Raw genomic sequence first — 19,545 nt, forward strand, 5'->3', positions numbered from 1 at the left:
CCGTGGGCACCATGTTGGTGACCCCAGCTTTAGGGCATCCGATTCGGCCACAGGAGACAAAAAAAAGGACAGAGATAACGTGAATTATTGTGTAAATAACCAAATCATTAGGGACGCATAAAATTTTGGTGTAAACCAAAAATGAAAAAAAACAAAACAAACAATCATCAAAACAACAACTCAAATGAAAACATTGTAATTGTATAAATGAATATTCAAATAAAACATTTGTGTAGCACTGACGTTCCAACAACATCCTGTTTCAGTGAGAAAAACCTTTCAACCCAAAACAGCAGAACATTTTCAGTGGACGGAATTTATAACAATTTATTGAAGCTCTGCAATATTTTAGGGGCTTGTAATTTCTCTTTGTTTATATCATATATATTTTCCCCAACCTAAAGTCTGGGGCCCAGTTGAGATCAAACTGGTCCATATTTGGGCCCTAAACCAACATGAGTTCTAGGTGAAAGTGTTTGTTTCGATGGACTGGACTTACTTTAGGGTGTCTGAGCTGGAGCTAGCTCTGTTGTCATGAACGTAGCATACGAGGCTAGCTGCTACGTCCATCTGACTGAAGCTGGAGAGAACCACCCCAGGACGTCGAAGGTTCTCCACGTGTCCACTAGTGGGCGGTGTGGTGATGGTGTAAACCAGCTCGTTAGCTCTATCTGAGCCGTCGACGGCTAACAGGACGTCTGAGCTGAGGAGAACACGAGCTCCTCTGCTCACGTTCACTGGATTCACAAAGACCCCAATGTTGCCTGCAAAATAAAGAGTAGATCAGTGCAACAGTTGTTACAAGATGTATATATAAAAATACACTAAAGTTCTAGAGTAGAAAAGTTCTAGAGTTTTCTGTGTTATTTCAAGGACCTTCTTTGCTAGCTAGCGCTCAGTCCGTTCTTCCTTTATCCACTTCTTTCATAAACATAGAAAACAAGTTGCTTTTTTACCTTTAAATCATGTGTCACAGTGGAGTGTGACCTACTAGCAGGAACCAGAACAGGAAGTTCCATAGTTAATAGTTGCTGAACATCATGAAAACTAAAGAACATAAACACCTTAGTGGAGAAGGTCAGAATGTGTGTCCACGACCTCAGAGTCCTCAAAGACTTTAAAGTGCTGAAGAAGAGAAGATAACGCTTCAACATGACTGGAATTATAGGAATAAACATTAGCAATAGCATTAGTTTAATATTAGCATTAACCTAGCATTAGCAGCAGTAGCTTAGCAATGGTATTCAGTGGGGACTGGGACCTGTTTAAGCAGACCAGGAACATACTGTCTAAGGAGATCAGAGTAGACAAGAGGTGCTACACTGAGAAGATAAAACAAAGCTTCTCAAACAAAGACCCTTCAGAAATGTGGAAAGGCCTGCGTGAGGTCACTAACTACAGGAAACCCTCCCCCCACCCTGCAGGAAACAATAGACTGGCTGAAGACCTGAATAGCTTCTACTGCAGGTTTTCTCACCCACCCCCTAGCTCATTAGCATCAGCCCATCACCTGGACTCTGCCCTTCCTGCTCCCCCCACTCCCCCCCCCCCCACCTCACCCTCTGACCCCCACCTGCCCTGAAGATCAATGACAGAGATGTGTGCCAGCTATTCAAGAGACAAAAGATCAAAAAGGCTCCAGGACCAGATGGAGTATCTCCCTCCTGTCTGAAAGCCTGTGCTGAGCAGCTGGTCCACATCTTCACACGGATCTTCAACACATCACTGGAGCTGTGTGAAGTACCTTCCAGCATCATCTCAGTCCCAAAGAAACTTGCCATCACAGGATCAATGACTATCAACCCATTGCTCTGACGTTGAAAGGCTGGTACTGAGCCACCTGAAGGACATCACAGGACCCCTGCTGGACCCCCTACAGTTTGCCTATCGGGCAAACAGGTCTGTGGAGGATGTAGTCAACATGGGTCTGAACTACATCCTGCATCACCTCCACTCCCCAGGGACCTACGCTAGGATCCTGTTGGTGGATTTCAGCTCTGCGTTCAACACCATCATCCTGGACATCCTTCACCAGAAACTCACCCAGCTCACAGTGCCGGCCTCCACCTGTCAGTGGATCACCAACTTCCTGTCTGACAGGAAGCAGCAAGTAAGGCTGGGAAGCATCACATCTGGCACCCGGTCACTCAGCACTGGCGCCCCCCAGGGGTGTGTTCTCTCCCCACTGCTATTCTCCCTCTACACCAATGACTGCACCTCAGGGGACCCCTCTGTGAAACTCCTGAAGTTTGCAGATGACACCACCGTCATCGGTCTCATCCGGGACGGGGACGAGTCTGCCTTCAGACGGAGGTGGAACAGCTGGATCTCTGGTGCAGTCAGAAACATCTGGAACTGAACCCACTCAAGACTGTGGAGATGACAGTGGACTTCAGGAGAAATCCCCCCCCACTCACCCCCCTTACCATTCTGAATAGCAAAGTGTCTACCGTGGACTCCTTCAGGTTCCTGGGATCCACAATCTCACAGGACCTGAAGTGGACCTCCCACATAGACACAACCAGGAAAAAGGCACAGCAGAGGAAGTACTTCCTGTATCAGCTGAGGAAGTTCAACCTGCCCCAGGAGCTGCTGATCACTGTACGCCAAAACAGTTTGTTCCCCCAGGCTGTCACTGTGATCAACTCTAAACAGTCATAGAGAGTCAGACATGTTTCTGTTACTGTGAAATAACCTGGAACTATTTAATTTAAATGTTCACCTGCACTACTCATCAATGCACTACTGCACTATTATCTTATTATTATTATTATTATTATTATTATTATTATTATTATTATTATTATTATTATCTTGCTATATTATCTTATTTAGTTTTGCACATATTAGTTTATATTTAATTGTTTATATTTATGTTTATATATATTTTTTTTCTAGTTAATTGTTATTTTTTAATGTTATTTAATGTTTACATTATTAGAGAGAGCACAGTTCACCAAGTCAGATTCATTGTGTATAACTTACATAACTTGGCCAATAATGTTGATTCTATTCTATTCTAGCATCAGCATTAGCCTAGCATTAGCACTAATGTAGCATTAGCATTAGCAATAGCATTAGCCTAATATTAACATAAACCTAGCATTATCAGTAGCCTAGCAATAACATAAACCTGGCAATAGATTTAACCTAGCATTAGCTAAACATTAACTAGCTTTAGCTAAGCATTAACCTAGCATTAGCTAAGCATTAACCTAGCATTAGCTATGCATTAACCTAGCATTAGCTATGCATTAACCTAGCATTAGCTAAGCATTATGAATACGGTTGCTAAAGGTGTAAATGTGTTTTATAGATTTGAAGGTAAAGTAGATCAGCTAATCTACTTTAACCAGCTCTAACTATAAACTATGACATCACAACTGAAAGTCAACCTGGCATTAGAATTAACCTAGCATTAGCTAAGCATTAACTAGCATTAGCTAAGCATTAACCTAGCATTAGCTAAGCATTAACTAGCATTAGCTAAGCATTAACCTAGCATTAGCTATGCATTAACCTAGCATTAACTAAGCATTAGCTTAGCATTAACCTAGCATTAGCTAAGCATTAACCTAGCATTAGCTATGCATTAACCTAGCATTAGCTATGCATTAACCTAGCATTAGCTAAGCATTATGAATACGGTTGCTAAAGGTGTAAATGTGTTTTATAGATTTGAAGGTAAAGTAGATCAGCTAATCTACTTTAACCAGCTCTACACTATAAACTATGACATCACAGCTGAAAGTCAACCTGGCATTAGAATTAACCTAGCATTAGCTAAGCATTAACTAGCATTAGCTAAGCATTAACCTAGCATTAGCTATGCATTAACCTAGCATTAGCTAAGCATTAACCTAGAATTAGCTAAGCATTAACCTAGCATTAGCTAAGCATTAACCTAGCATTAGCTAAGCATTAACCTAGCATTAGCTAAGCATTAACCTAGCATTAGCTAAGCATTAACCTAGCATTAGCTATGCATTAACCTAGCATTAGCTAAGCATTATGAATACGGTTGCTAAAGGTGTAAATGTGTTTTATAGATTTGAAGGTAAAGTAGATCAGCTCATCTACTTTAACCAGCTCTACACTATAACTATGACATCACAGCTGAAAGTCAACCTGGCATTAGAATTAACCTAGCATTAGCTATGCATTAACCTAGCATTAGCTATGCATTAACCTAGCATTAGCTATGCATTAACCTAGCATTAGCTATGCATTAACCGAGCATTAGCTATGCATTAACTAGCATTAGCTCAGCATTATGAATACGGTTGCTAAAGGTGTAAATGTGTTTTATAGATTTGAAGGTAAAGTAGATCAGCTCATCTACTTTAACCAGCCTCTACACTATAAACTATGACATCACAGCTGAAAGTCAACCTGGCATTAGAATTAACCTAGCATTAGCTATGCATTAACCTAGCATTAGCTATGCATTAACCTAGCATTAGCTATGCATTAACCTAGCATTAACTATGCATTAACCTAGCATTAGCTAAGCATTATGAATACGGTTGCTAAAGGTGTAAATGTGTTTTATAGATTTGAAGGTAAAGTAGATCAGCTCATCTACTTTAACCAGCTCTACACTATAAACTATGACATCACAGCTGAAAGTCAACCTGGCATTAGAATTGACCTAGCATTAGCTAAGCATTAACCTAGCATTAGCTATGCATTAACCTAGCATTAGCTAAGCATTAACCTAGCATTAGCTAAGCATTAACCTAGCATTAGCTAAGCATTAACCTAGCATTAGCTATGCATTAACCTAGCATTAGCTATGCATTAACTAGCATTAGCTAAGCATTATAAATACGGTTGCTAAAGGTGTAAATGTGTTTTATAGATTTGAAGGTAAAGTAGATCAGCTAATCTACTTTAACCAGCTCTACACTATAAACTATGACATCACAGCTGAAAGTCAACCTGGCATTAGAATTAACCTAGCATTAGCTAAGCATTAACTAGCATTAGCAATGCATTAACCTAGCATTAGCTAAGCATTATGAATACGGTTGCTAAAGGTGTAAATGTGTTTTATAGATTTGAAGGTAAAGTAGATCAGCTAATCTACTTTAACCAGCTCTACACTATAAACTATGACATCACAGCTGAAAGTCAACCTGGCATTAGAATTAACCTAGCATTAGCTAAGCATTAACTAGCATTAGCTAAGCATTAACCTAGCATTAGCTATGCATTAACCTAGCATTAGCTAAGCATTAACCTAGAATTAGCTAAGCATTAACCTAGCATTAGCTAAGCATTAACCTAGCATTAGCTAAGCATTAACCTAGCATTAGCTAAGCATTAACCTAGCATTAGCTAAGCATTAACCTAGCATTAGCTATGCATTAACCTAGCATTAGCTAAGCATTATGAATACGGTTGCTAAAGGTGTAAATGTGTTTTATAGATTTGAAGGTAAAGTAGATCAGCTAATCTACTTTAACCAGCTCTACACTATAAACTATGACATCACAGCTGAAAGTCAACCTGGCATTAGAATTAACCTAGCATTAGCTAAGCATTAACTAGCATTAGCTAAGCATTAACCTAGCATTAACTAAGCATTAACTAGCATTAGCTATGCATTAACCTAGCATTAGCTAAGCATTATGAATACGGTTGCTAAAGGTGTAAATGTGTTTTATAGATTTGAAGGTAAAGTAGATCAGCTCATCTACTTTAACCAGCTCTACACTATAAACTATGACATCACAGCTGAAAGTCAACCTGGCATTAGAATTAACCTAGCATTAGCTAAGCATTAACTAGCATTAGCTAAGCATTAACCTAGCATTAACTAAGCATTAACTAGCATTAGCTATGCATTAACCTAGCATTAGCTAAGCATTATGAATACGGTTGCTAAAGGTGTAAATGTGTTTTATAGATTTGAAGGTAAAGTAGATCAGCTCATCTACTTTAACCAGCTCTACACTATAAACTATGACATCACAGCTGAAAGTCAACCTGGCATTAGAATTAACCTAGCATTAGCTATGCATTAACCTAGCATTAGCTATGCATTAACCTAGCATTAGCTATGCATTAACCTAGCATTAGCTATGCATTAACCGAGCATTAGCTATGCATTAACTAGCATTAGCTCAGCATTATGAATACGGTTGCTAAAGGTGTAAATGTGTTTTATAGATTTGAAGGTAAAGTAGATCAGCTCATCTACTTTAACCAGCTCTACACTATAAACTATGACATCACAGCTGAAAGTCAACCTGGCATTAGAATTAACCTAGCATTAGCTATGCATTAACCTAGCATTAGCTATGCATTAACCTAGCATTAGCTATGCATTAACCTAGCATTAACTATGCATTAACCTAGCATTAGCTAAGCATTATGAATACGGTTGCTAAAGGTGTAAATGTGTTTTATAGATTTGAAGGTAAAGTAGATCAGCTCATCTACTTTAACCAGCTCTACACTATAAACTATGACATCACAGCTGAAAGTCAACCTGGCATTAGAATTGACCTAGCATTAGCTAAGCATTAACCTAGCATTAGCTATGCATTAACCTAGCATTAGCTAAGCATTAACCTAGCATTAGCTAAGCATTAACCTAGCATTAGCTAAGCATTAACCTAGCATTAGCTATGCATTAACCTAGCATTAGCTAAGCATTATAAATACGGTTGCTAAAGGTGTAAATGTGTTTTATAGATTTGAAGGTAAAGTAGATCAGCTAATCTACTTTAACCAGCTCTACACTATAAACTATGACATCACAGCTGAAAGTCAACCTGGCATTAGAATTAACCTAGCATTAGCTAAGCATTAACTAGCATTAGCTAAGCATTAACCTAGCATTAACTAAGCATTAACTAGCATTAGCTATGCATTAACCTAGCATTAGCTAAGCATTATGAATACGGTTGCTAAAGGTGTAAATGTGTTTTATAGATTTGAAGGTAAAGTAGATCAGCTCATCTACTTTAACCAGCTCTACACTATAAACTATGACATCACAGCTGAAAGTCAACCTGGCATTAGAATTAACCTAGCATTAGCTATGCATTAACCTAGCATTAGCTATGCATTAACCTAGCATTAGCTATGCATTAACCTAGCATTAGCTATGCATTAACCGAGCATTAGCTATGCATTAACTAGCATTAGCTCAGCATTATGAATACGGTTGCTAAAGGTGTAAATGTGTTTTATAGATTTGAAGGTAAAGTAGATCAGCTCATCTACTTTAACCAGCTCTACACTATAAACTATGACATCACAGCTGAAAGTCAACCTGGCATTAGAATTAACCTAGCATTAGCTATGCATTAACCTAGCATTAGCTATGCATTAACCTAGCATTAGCTATGCATTAACCTAGCATTAACTATGCATTAACCTAGCATTAGCTAAGCATTATGAATACGGTTGCTAAAGGTGTAAATGTGTTTTATAGATTTGAAGGTAAAGTAGATCAGCTCATCTACTTTAACCAGCTCTACACTATAAACTATGACATCACAGCTGAAAGTCAACCTGGCATTAGAATTGACCTAGCATTAGCTAAGCATTAACCTAGCATTAGCTATGCATTAACCTAGCATTAGCTAAGCATTAACCTAGCATTAGCTAAGCATTAACCTAGCATTAGCTAAGCATTAACCTAGCATTAGCTATGCATTAACCTAGCATTAGCTATGCATTAACTAGCATTAGCTAAGCATTATGAATACGGTTGCTAAAGGTGTAAATGTGTTTTATAGATTTGAAGGTAAAGTAGATCAGCTAATCTACTTTAACCAGCTCTACACTATAAACTATGACATCACAGCTGAAAGTCAACCTGGCATTAGAATTAACCTAGCATTAGCTAAGCATTAACTAGCATTAGCAATGCATTAACCTAGCATTAGCTAAGCATTATGAATACGGTTGCTAAAGGTGTAAATGTGTTTTATAGATTTGAAGGTAAAGTAGATCAGCTAATCTACTTTAACCAGCTCTACACTTTAAACTATGACATCACAGCTGAAAGTCAAAGCAGTTTCACAAAAAATCACAACTCAAAAGATTTAAAAGCTACAAATGATAAAAGTCAAAACTTTAATCTTATGGATTATTTGTCATAATTGGACAAACGGAGGAGGAGGAGTTAACGACGTCCAATCAGAGACAGGTTCTCTCTACGTCATCTCACTGAGGAGGTGAATGGATGAAGCAGCTGATCACAGGTGATTTAGACAAACATAGAAGTGGGTTGATCGTAGAGATGGTAGAGTGGTTACAGTTTCAGTGAATGATTGTTTGGAATAGACATTGATTCTATAGAGCTATAAAAGGCACCTACCCTCCCCCACGTCTTTGAGTGACATGGTGAAATACTGCGAGGGTGAACGGTTGACGCCGTCGTTCAGGTGAAACACAAACACGTCTTTTTTCTCTGAGGTGAGTCTGTTAGTGTGGACGTAACGAACATGGTTCATGTTCACAGCTTCCTGTGTCACGTTGGTCCCAGAGCTCAGATTCACCCATTCATCACCTTCCTGTAGGAGAAACATTCATTCATTAAATACTTCATTCATTCATTCATTTATTTAATAATTCATTCATTCATTCATTTAATAATTCATTCATTCATTCATTTAATAATTCATCCATTCATCACCTTCCTGTGGGAGAAACACTCATTCATTAAATACTTCATTCATTCATTCATTCATTTAATAATTCATTCATTCATTCATTTAATAATTCATTCATTCAATCAATCAATCAATCAATCAATCTTTATTTGTATAGCGCCAAATCATAACCAATGGTATCTCAAGGCACTTTACAGTAGAGCAGTCTTAAGGACGGACTCTTCATTTTATGGATACACACATATGCATATATACGTATATACACATACATATGTATCCCACACCCAACATGAATTCATCATGGCGGCAAGGAAAACCTTCTGTTAAGCAGCAGGAACCTTGTGTGGATCCCATTCCTATGATGAACAGCCATCCACGTTATGCTGTGTTGGGTGTGTGCAGAGGAAAGGGTGGAGACAGAGCCGCTGAGTCTCTGTAACTCCACACTGAGGATCCCACGGACCTGCAAGACAAAAGCCAGAAGGAGTACAGGAGCAAACACACAAGGGAGTAAGCAGACATAGAGGGAGTGTTTGAAAGAGGAATGGGACCCTCTCCGGTCCCTCTCTAACCTAAATGACCTCTCTCTTAACGCCCTCTCCAACCTCTCTCCAACCGAGCATGCCAGACCCCCCCCCCGGCAGTCTATGCCTATTGCATCTTAATTATGAGCTATGAGCTGGTTCCTAACTAAAAGCTTTATCAAAGAGGAATGTTTTGAGCCTAACCTTAAGGTAGAGAGGGTGTCTGCCCCCCGAACCGTGGTTGGTAGATGGTTCCAGAGAAGTGGGGCCTGATAACTGAAAGCTCTTCCTCCTATACTACTTTTAGAGATGAATGGAACAACGAGTAGTCCAGCATTTTGAGAGCGTAGTGTTCTGGGGGGATTGTATGGCACTACAAGCTCCTTGAGATAGACTGGTGCCTGTCCATTTAGGGCTTTATAAGTGAGAAGAAGAATCTTGAATTCTATTCTATATTTTATGGGAAGCCAATGCAGAGAGGCTAATACAGGAGTAATGTGATCTCTTCTCCTAGTTTTAGTCAGTACACGTGCTGCAGCATTTTGAACCAGTTGAAGTGTCTTAAGCGACTTGCTCGGGCAGCCTGCTAAAAGAGAATTACAATAATCCAGTCTAGAGGTAACAAAAGCATGGACTAGTTTTTCGGCGTCGCCCTGAGACAGGATAGATCTGATTTTAGCAATGTTACGGAGATGAAAGAAGGCAGTTCTTGAAGTTTGTTTTATGTGAGAGTTGAAGGATAAGTCCTGATCAAATAGAACCCCAAGGTTTCTAACAGTTGTGCTTTGTGCCAGAGTAATGCCATCTAGGGCAGTTAGGCTAGCATAGGTTTCTCTAAGGTGTCGCGGGCCCAGTACAATGACCTCAGTCTTGTCTGAGTTGAGAAGAAGAAAATTTTGGTCCATCCAGGCCCTAATGTCCTTTAGACAGGCCTCAAGTTTAGATAGCTGATTTGTCTCACCTGACTTCATTGATACATACAGTTGGGTATCATCAGCATAGCAGTGGAAGTTAACAGAGTATTTTCTCATAACATTACCAAGGGGGATCATATAGATACAGAAGAGGATTGGACCTAGCACAGAGCCCTGAGGAACCCCGTAGCTTACTTTAGTGTACACAGAAGACTTATTATTCACGTGTACAAACTGGTACCTATCAGATAGGTAGGACTTAAACCAGTTTAGGGCAGTCCCTGTGATTCCAAGTAATTTCTCTAATCTCTCTAGTAGAATATAGTGATCTATAGTGTCAAAAGCTGCACTAAGATCTAATAAAACCAGCACTGAGAGTCGTCCTTCATCTGAAGCCCAGAGTAGATCATTAGTTACTTTAACTAAAGCAGTCTCTGTGCTGTGTTGAGCTCTAAAGCCTGACTGGAAGTCCTCGAACAGGCTGTTGTTTTGAAGAAATTCACAGAGCTGAGCTGCCACAACTTTCTCAAGAATCTTTGAAATAAAAGGAAGATTAGATATAGGCCTGTAGTTTGCTAAAGTGCTGGAATCAAGAGTAGGTTTTTTGAGAAGGGGTTTGATTACAGCTACTTTAAAGGACTGTGGCACGTAGCCTATTGATAGAGATATATTTATTGTCTCCAACAAAGATGGGCAGACTAGGGGAATAACTTCTTTAAACAGCTTAGTTGGGATCGGATCTGAAAGGCAGGTCGATGGTTTGGAGGATGAAATAATAGAGTTAAGTTCCTGAAGTCCTATATGTGTGAAACAGTTTAGGTTAGGCCTATTTACATTTAATGGTACAGCAGGCCCAGGTGAAGGCAGGGAGTGGCTAATTTTATCTCTAATCTTGTGAATTTTATCGTTAAAAAATGTCATAAAGTCCTCACAGCTGAGGGCTAGAGGAATCATGGGCTCAATAGAGCTCTGACTTTGTGTTAGCCTGGCTACAGTGCTGAAAAGGTACCTCGGATTATTTTTATTTTCTTCAATTAGTGAGGAATAGTATGTAGATCGACTATGTCGTAAGGCTGTCATGTATTTACTATGGCTTTCTTGCCAAAGTATTCGTGACTCCTCTGTTTTATTGGAGCGCCACATTCTCTCTAATTTACGGGTTGTTTGTTTGAGTGTGTGAGTTTCAGAGCTAAACCACGGAGCTTTCCTCTGACGTTTAATAGTTTTTTCCCTCAATGGGGCAATTGAGTCCAAGGTGGATTTTAGTAGACTAGCAGAGCTATCGACAAGCAGATCCAGTTGAGAGGGGTTATAATTAATATCATAGTTATTTATTGGATGGTGCACTGAGTTTAAGGCAGCAGGAATGGCCTCTTTAAATTTAGCCACAGCACTGTTGGATAGATTTCTACTTGTAACTATTTATTGCACAGTGCGAGATCCTCTAGGATAATGTTAAAAGATATTAAAAAGTGATCTGATAGCAGAGGATTTTCAGGGTAGACTTTTAGTTCATTAATATCAAGGCCATATGTTAGAACAAGATCAAGAGTATGATTTAAACGATGAGTAGCTTCATTAATAGTTTGAAAAAAGCCAACTGAGTCTATTAGGGACATAAAGGCTGAGCTCAGGCTATCACTATCTTTGTCCACATGGATATTAAAATCTCCTACTATCAGTATTTTATCAGAACTGAGGACTAAGTTTGATATAAACTCAGAGAATTCTGATATAAATTCAGAATAAGGGCCTGGAGGACGGTAAATTATCGCAAATAAGACTGGCTGGCAGGTTTTTGATTCGATATGAGATAAATTTAGAACCAGGCTTTCAAAGGAAGTGTAACTGGCCTTTGGTTTAGGATAGATTAGGAGAGAGGAATGATAAATAGCTGCTACACCACCTCCACGGCCTATGTCTCGTGGCATATGAGTATTTAAATGACTGGGAGGAGTGGCTTCATTTAAACTAACATATTCATCTTGATACAGCCATGTTTCAGTTAAACAGAATAAATCAAGGTTATTTTCTGAGATAAGGTCATTTACTAGTAGAGATTTGGATCTCAGTGATCTAATATTTAATAGAGCACATCTAATGCCTTTATGTTTTGGTGTTTCTAGATTTGAGATTTTAATTTTTTTCAGATTTTTATAATTGATAGCTCTTTTATTTGATTTTATGTTAAAATCATTGTGAAATATGGGTCAGGGGACAGACACCGTCTCCATAAAATAATATTCATCACCATCACAACAGTTGTCATGGCGATGAACACAGCTATCCTGATAGCAATGGGAGGGAAACTGTCCTAAGGCAAGCGCAGAGGGGCGTGGAGGACTCCCCCTCTGTAACATGGTCTCATTCATGAGATGTCATAAATGTGCCATGTTTTCTGATAGTAGAGATGCTCCCTCCAAAGTAGGATGGATTCCATCTCTTCCTATCAGGTTCGGTTTTCCCCAGAAGGATCTCCAATTATCAATGAAGCCCACCTCGTTTTCTGGACACCACCTCGATAGCCAGCGGTTAAATGATGACATGCGGCTATACATGTCATCACTGGTCAGATTTGGTAAGGGACCAGAGAAAATTACGGAGTCCGACATTGTTTTAGCATAAGCACAAACTGATTCAATGTTCACTTTGGTTGCTTCCGACTGGCGACGTCGGGAGTCATTAGTGCCGACATGGAGGACTATCCTATCAAACTTACGGTTACTCTTTGCCAGCAACTTTAGATTTGATTCTATGTCGCCCGCTCTGGCCCCTGGGATGCACCTCACAATGCCCGCTGACTTCGCTAGCTTCACGTTTCTCACTATGGAGTCGCCAATTATCAGAGTTTGTTCCCCGGTGAGTGTGTTGTCCTCACAGAGGGGGGAGAACCTGTTTGAGACGTGAACATGGTGGTGTCCCGAGCGGCTTTTTGACCTTCGACTATGCTTACCACGGACAGTAACCCACTCATTGCTGGCCGGGGGGGAGGCTAAGCTAGAGCTAGCACGGTCCGCACCGGCTAGGTCCTGCTTGCTAGCTTCGGTTTTGGTATCAGGGGTGCGGAACCGCTTCTCCAGATTGTTGATCCTCGCCTCCATATCTAACAGTACGCTACACTTTATGCAACTACCATTGTCCCTAAAGGAGGAGGAGGAGTAACTAAACATCTGACACACCGGGCAGGAGAGCGGAGGGGAGGAGAGAGAAGCCATAGGTGCTAAATTTAAGCTAAGCTAAGCTAAGGACAAAAGGAAGTTTAAAGGAGATTGTACTGCCTATAAGAGGCGAGATTGCTTTTTACTTAACCTTCGTACGTTTAACTGTACGGTAAAAAATTAAAACAAGTGTTTTCAAGGCTAAAATATCAATGACAACAAGTTTGATTAGAGTTAGCAGAACACAGTAGTAGAGCGCTGCAAACAGCGGTAGAGTGTAAACAGGAAATGATCGATACGTCACCACGTCAGCACGTCACCAGCACAATCGTGTTGCATCACCTTCCTGTGGGAGAAACACTCATTCATTAAATACTTCATTCATTCATTCATTTAATAATTCACCCATTCATCACCTTCCTGTGGGAGAAACACTCATTCATTAAATACTTCATTCATTCATTCATTCATTTAATAATTCATTCATTCATCACCTTCCTGTGGGAGAAACACTCATTCATTAAATACTTCATTCATTCATTCATTCATTCATTCATTAAATACTTCATTCATTCATTCATTTAATAATTCATTCATTCATTCATTTAATAATTCATCCATTCATCACCTTCCTGTGGGAGAAACACTCATTCATTAAATACTTCATTCATTCATTCATTTAATAATTCACCCATTCATCACCTTCCTGTGGGAGAAACACTCATTCATTAAATACTTCATTCATTCATTCATTTATTTAATAATTCATTCATTCATCACCTTCCTGTGGGAGAAACACTCATTCATTAAATACTTCATTCATTCATTCATTTATTTAATAATTCATTCATTCATCACCTTCCTGTGGGAGAAACATTCATTCATTAAATACTTCATTCATTCATTCATTTATTTAATAATTCATTCATTCATCACCTTCCTGTGGGAGAAACATTCATTCATTAAATACTTCATTCATTCATTCATTTAATAATTCATTCATTCATTCATTTAATAATTCATTCATTCATCACCTTCCTGTGGGAGAAACATTCATTCATTAAATACTTCATTCATTCATTTAATAATTCACCCATTCATCACCTTCCTGTGGAAGAAACACTCATTCATTAAATACTTCATTCATTCATTCATTTAATAATTCATTCATTCATTCATTTAATAATTCATTCATTCATTCATTCATTTAGTAATTCATTCATTCATCACCTTCCTGTAGGAGAAACACTCATTCATTAAATACTTCATTCATTCATTCATTTAATAATTCATTCATTCATTCATTTAATAATTCATTCATTCATTCATTCATTTAGTAATTCATTCATTCATCACCTTCCTGTAGGAGAAACACTCATTCATTCATTCATTAAATACTTCATTCATTCATTTAATAATTCATTCATTCATCACCTTCCTGTAGGAGAAACACTCATTCATTCATTCATTAAATACTTCATTCATTCATTCATTTAATAATTCATTCATTCATCACCTTCCTGTGGAAGAAACACTCATTCATTAAATACTTCATTCATTCATTCATTCATTCATTTAATAATTCATTCATTCATCACCTTCCTGTGGGAGAAACATTCATTCATTAAATACTTCATTCATTCATTCATTTAATAATTCATTCATTCATTCATTTAATAATTCATTCATTCATCACCTTCCTGTGGGAGAAACATTCATTCATTAAATACTTCATTCATTCATTTAATAATTCACCCATTCATCACCTTCCTGTGGAAGAAACACTCATTCATTAAATACTTCATTCATTCATTCATTTAATAATTCATTCATTCATTCATTTAATAATTCATTCATTCATTCATTCATTTAGTAATTCATTCATTCATCACCTTCCTGTAGGAGAAACACTCATTCATTCATTCATTAAATACTTCATTCATTCATTTAATAATTCATTCATTCATCACCTTCCTGTAGGAGAAACACTCATTCATTCATTCATTAAATACTTCATTCATTCATTCATTTAATAATTCATTCATTCATCACCTTCCTGTGGAAGAAACACTCATTCATTAAATACTTCATTCATTCATTCATTCATTCATTTAATAATTCATTCATTCATCACCTTCCTGTGGGAGAAACATTCATTCATTAAATACTTCATTCATTCATTTAATAATTCATTCATTCATCACCTTCCTGTGGAAGAAACACTCATTCATTAAATACTTCATTCATTCATTCATTTATTTAATAATTCATTCATTCATTCATTCATTCATTCATTCATTCATTCATTCATTCATTCATTCATTCATTCATTCATTCATTCATTCATTTAATAATTCATTCATTCATCACCTTCCTGTAGAAGAAACACTCACTTATTCATTCATTCATTCATTACCTTCCTAGTGACATCACTAACCTTAACCTCCAGTCGTCCATGTCTAGGAAGTGTTTCTAACACATAATAAATCTGAGATGATAAAGTGTCCACGTCACGAGCAAACAGTGAGAGACTGGAAATAAGTCGAGTTTCACCAACGTCTACGTCAACGCCATCATTCCTGCACAAAACAAGTGTAGTGTGTAGTAGTGTAGTGGTGGTGGTGGTAATAATGATGAAGATGATGGTGATAATCAGAATGAGTCTAACCTGATTATAGTGGGTGGTTCATCATTAACTGGCTCCACTGTGATCCCTACATATCTGATCACTGTGTGTTTTCCATCTGTCAGTTGGACAGTGAAGATGTCCTTCATCATCTCAGAGTCATCATGTGTGTACGTCAACATCAAACCTGGATAAAAAGAATGAGAACCTTCACAGAGACTCAGTGACAGCCATCCCAGCCTGTGATTGGCTGATCTGGTTAGATCTATGAAGATAATCAGGTCTGGTCCTGGTCAGTAGATGATGGAGACCACTGAGAGTTCCAGAGACCACAGTGGTGGACAGTCACCTCAGTGGTATCTGTCATTGTGTCCTTGGGCAAGGCACTTCACCCACATTGTCTAGTATGAATGTAGTGTGTGTGTAAGTGCTGGTGGCTGTGGGAGGGGCCTATGGCAGCCTCTATTCTGTCAGTCTGCCCCAGGGCAGCTGTGGCTACAATTGTAGTTTACCACCACTAAGTGTGGAGTGAAAGAATAATCCCTTAATTCTGTAAAGTGACTTTGATAAAGTGTTAAATAAAATGTATGTATGTATTATTATTATTATTATTATTATTATTATTATTATTATTATTATTATTATTATTATTATTATTATCATCCAGAGTGTTTATTGATATAAATCAGTGGTTCTTTTCAGGTCCTTGACCTACAAAATAAAGGTCCAGAGAGCAGGGACCCTCCAAAATAAAGGTCCCATAGAGCAGGGACCCTCCAAAATAAAGGTCCCATAGAGCAGGGACCCTCCAAAATAAAGGTCCCATAGAGCAGGGACCCTCCAAAATAAAGGTCCCATAGAGCAGGGACCCTCCAAAATAAAGGTCCCATAGAGCAGGGACCCCCACTGTAGCTGAAGGTGGTTGAACACAGACATGAACATTGAAGAACAGTCATGTGGAGACAGGACCATCTATAAGGGGGAATAAAGGAGAGATTTTTGGGGTCCATCCATAAAGTCAGTAAAATGATGGTCCATTGTTCTATGAATCTGTGATAACCACATTTATTTATTCATCTGAATAATATCCACTGTTATCCAGGAACGTTTATTATTATTATTATAGTCATCTTAAAGATGGAAATCATGGTTTTAATCACTAATAAAAATGGTTCAAAGTGAATAAAAATGGTGGAAAAGGAGGTGAAATGAGATTTTAAAAACTACAGAAATTGGTTAAAAGTTGCAAATTGTGGATAATGGAATTTAAAAATGTTGTAAAAAATTAGTTTAAACAAGCAAATTATAGGCATTAAAAAAATGATGAATATGGTTAAATTGTCTGAACATGTCTGGAAAGTGGAAAAAAATGTGTAGAAAAGTCATTAAAATGTGATGTAAAAATGAAAGTAATGTAGCAAAAATGCATTAAAAAGAGCAAAAATATGGCAAGAAAAAGTGATGAAAATAGGTTAAAATATGGTGAGTTTGGTGGAGTTGTAGAAAAAAAAAGGTAAAAATAAGCAAAAATGGGCTCAAATTATTCACAAAATATTCTTAATGTCTTGAAGGCATCTGGTGACCCCTCCCAGTGTCTAGTGACTCCAAATGGGGTCCTGACCCTAAGGTTGAGAACCCCTGGTGTAGATAATAAAGGAGAGTTACCGTTATCCAGGTCAGTCATGGTGAAATGAAGTCCATCTGATATAGAACTGTTGTTCTCTGTAATAACGATGGTTCCGTGCTGAGGAGGTTCTATCACACTGAGCAACAACACGTCCTCTGGAACATCATCATCATCAGCGTAGAACACAGAGGAGTCCAACTGGACCCGTTCTCCTTCTAGAACCTGTATGATAAACATGTTACTGTGACAGCGCCCCCTGGTGGATGTGATGAAGAACATCTTACTGTGACGTTGTTAGCGGTGAATCGTGGGGTCTCATCGTTGCTGGGGACGATGATGACGTAGAACGGAACCTGAGTGGAGCTGTGTTTACCGTCTGACACACGCAGCAGGAAGTGGTCCGCTGTGGGCTCCAGGCCCTGGTGTCTGGACTGAACGTACCTTATGTTTCCTTCCATCACGTCTTGGTATGAGAACGTAGCTGAAAGATAGTGTTGGTTAGAGAACGAGTGATGGAACCTTCCTATGCTGAGGGTTCTAGAAGGAACCTTCCCATGGTGAAGGTTCTAGGGTTCTTACTGATGCTTTGGCCCACGTTGCTTTTCTCAGAACCAGGAAACGGGAGGACGTTCTCAACGTATCCATATTGGGGCGTAGACGTCACGCTGATGGTCAGATTCTCCCACTCTGTGTCTGAGTCCAAGGCTTTCAGATGAGACGCCGTTATCAAAGCCACACCCCCTTCATCCACCTTAAAAACATCTCCTACAAACACAGAAACACAGTCAATCAGCTAACAGCTAACAGCTATCAGCTAACAGCTAACAGCTATCAGCTAACAGCTATCTCTCAGCTAACAGCTATCAGCTAACAGCTAATTCTCAGCTAACAGCTATCAGCTAACAGCTATCAACTAACACCTATCTCTCAGCTAACAGCTATCAGCTAACAGCTAATTCTCAGCTAACAGCTATCAGCTAACAGCTATCAACTAACACCTATCTCTCAGCTAACAGCTATCAGCTATCAGCTAACAGCTATCAGCTAACAGCTATCAGCTATCAGCTAACAGCTATCGCTCAGCTAACAGCTAACAGCTATCAGCTAACAGCTATCTCTCAGCTAACAGCTATCAACTAACAGCTATCTCTCAGCTAACAGCTATCAGCTAACAGCTAACTCTCAGCTAACAGCTATCAGCTAACAGCTATCAACTAACACCTATCTCTCAGCTAACAGCTATCAGCTAACAGCTATCAGCTAACAGCTATCAGCTAACAGCTATCAGCTAACAGCTATCGCTCAGCTAACAGCTAACAGCTATCAAATAACACCTATCTCTCAGCTAACAGCTAACAGCTATCAGCTAACAGCTAACAGCTATCAGCTATCAGCTATCAGCTTACAGCTATTAGCTATTAGCTATTAGCTATCAGCTATCAGCTATCAGCTATCGTCTAACAGCTTTCATCTAACAGCTAACAGCTAACAGCTATTATCTAACAGCTATCAGCTATCGTCTAACAGCTATCAGCTATCGTCTAACAGCTATCAGCTATTAGCTATCAGCTATCAGCTATCAGCTATCGTCTAACAGCTTTCATCTAACAGCTAACAGCTATTATCTAACAGCTATCAGCTATCGTCTAACAGCTATCAGCTATTAGCTATCAGCTATCAGCTATCAGCTATCAGCTATTAGCTATTAGCTATCAGCTATCAGCTATCAGCTATCAGCTATCGTCTAACAGCTTTCATCTAACAGCTAACAGCTAACAGCTATTATCTAACAGCTATCAGCTATCGTCTAACAGCTATCAGCTAACAGCTAACAGCTATTATCTAACAGCTATCAGCTATCGTCTAACAGCTTTCATCTAACAGCTAACAGCTATTATCTAACAGCTATCAGCTATCGTCTAACAGCTATCAGCTATTAGCTATCAGCTATCAGCTATCAGCTATCAGCTATCAGCTATTAGCTATTAGCTATTAGCTATTAGCTATCAGCTATCAGCTATCAGCTATCAGCTATCGTCTAACAGCTTTCATCTAACAGCTAA

At 38.7% G+C, this 19,545-nt stretch overlaps 1 protein-coding gene across 1 annotated transcript in view; it reads right to left on the reverse strand.

Moving 5' to 3' along the window:
* Positions 1-391: 391 nt before the first annotated feature.
* The window catches only part of LOC114459644 (FRAS1-related extracellular matrix protein 1-like), a 66,011-nt gene continuing 46,857 nt past the window's right edge, over positions 392-19,545 (reverse strand). Inside the window, exons 18-24 of the mRNA XM_028441832.1 lie at positions 18,062-18,247; positions 17,767-17,963; positions 17,521-17,704; positions 15,898-16,042; positions 15,667-15,808; positions 8,339-8,534; positions 392-764 (exon numbers count right to left, since the gene is read on the reverse strand). Coding sequence (XP_028297633.1) covers positions 496-764; positions 8,339-8,534; positions 15,667-15,808; positions 15,898-16,042; positions 17,521-17,704; positions 17,767-17,963; positions 18,062-18,247 — 1,319 coding nt within the window. The 3' untranslated portion in view covers positions 392-495. The remainder of the gene's footprint in view (positions 765-8,338; positions 8,535-15,666; positions 15,809-15,897; positions 16,043-17,520; positions 17,705-17,766; positions 17,964-18,061; positions 18,248-19,545) is intronic.

Source organism: Gouania willdenowi, unplaced genomic scaffold (assembly GCF_900634775.1).
Source record: "Gouania willdenowi unplaced genomic scaffold, fGouWil2.1 scaffold_332_arrow_ctg1, whole genome shotgun sequence".
NCBI classification, from domain to species: Eukaryota; Metazoa; Chordata; class Actinopteri; order Blenniiformes; family Gobiesocidae; genus Gouania; species Gouania willdenowi.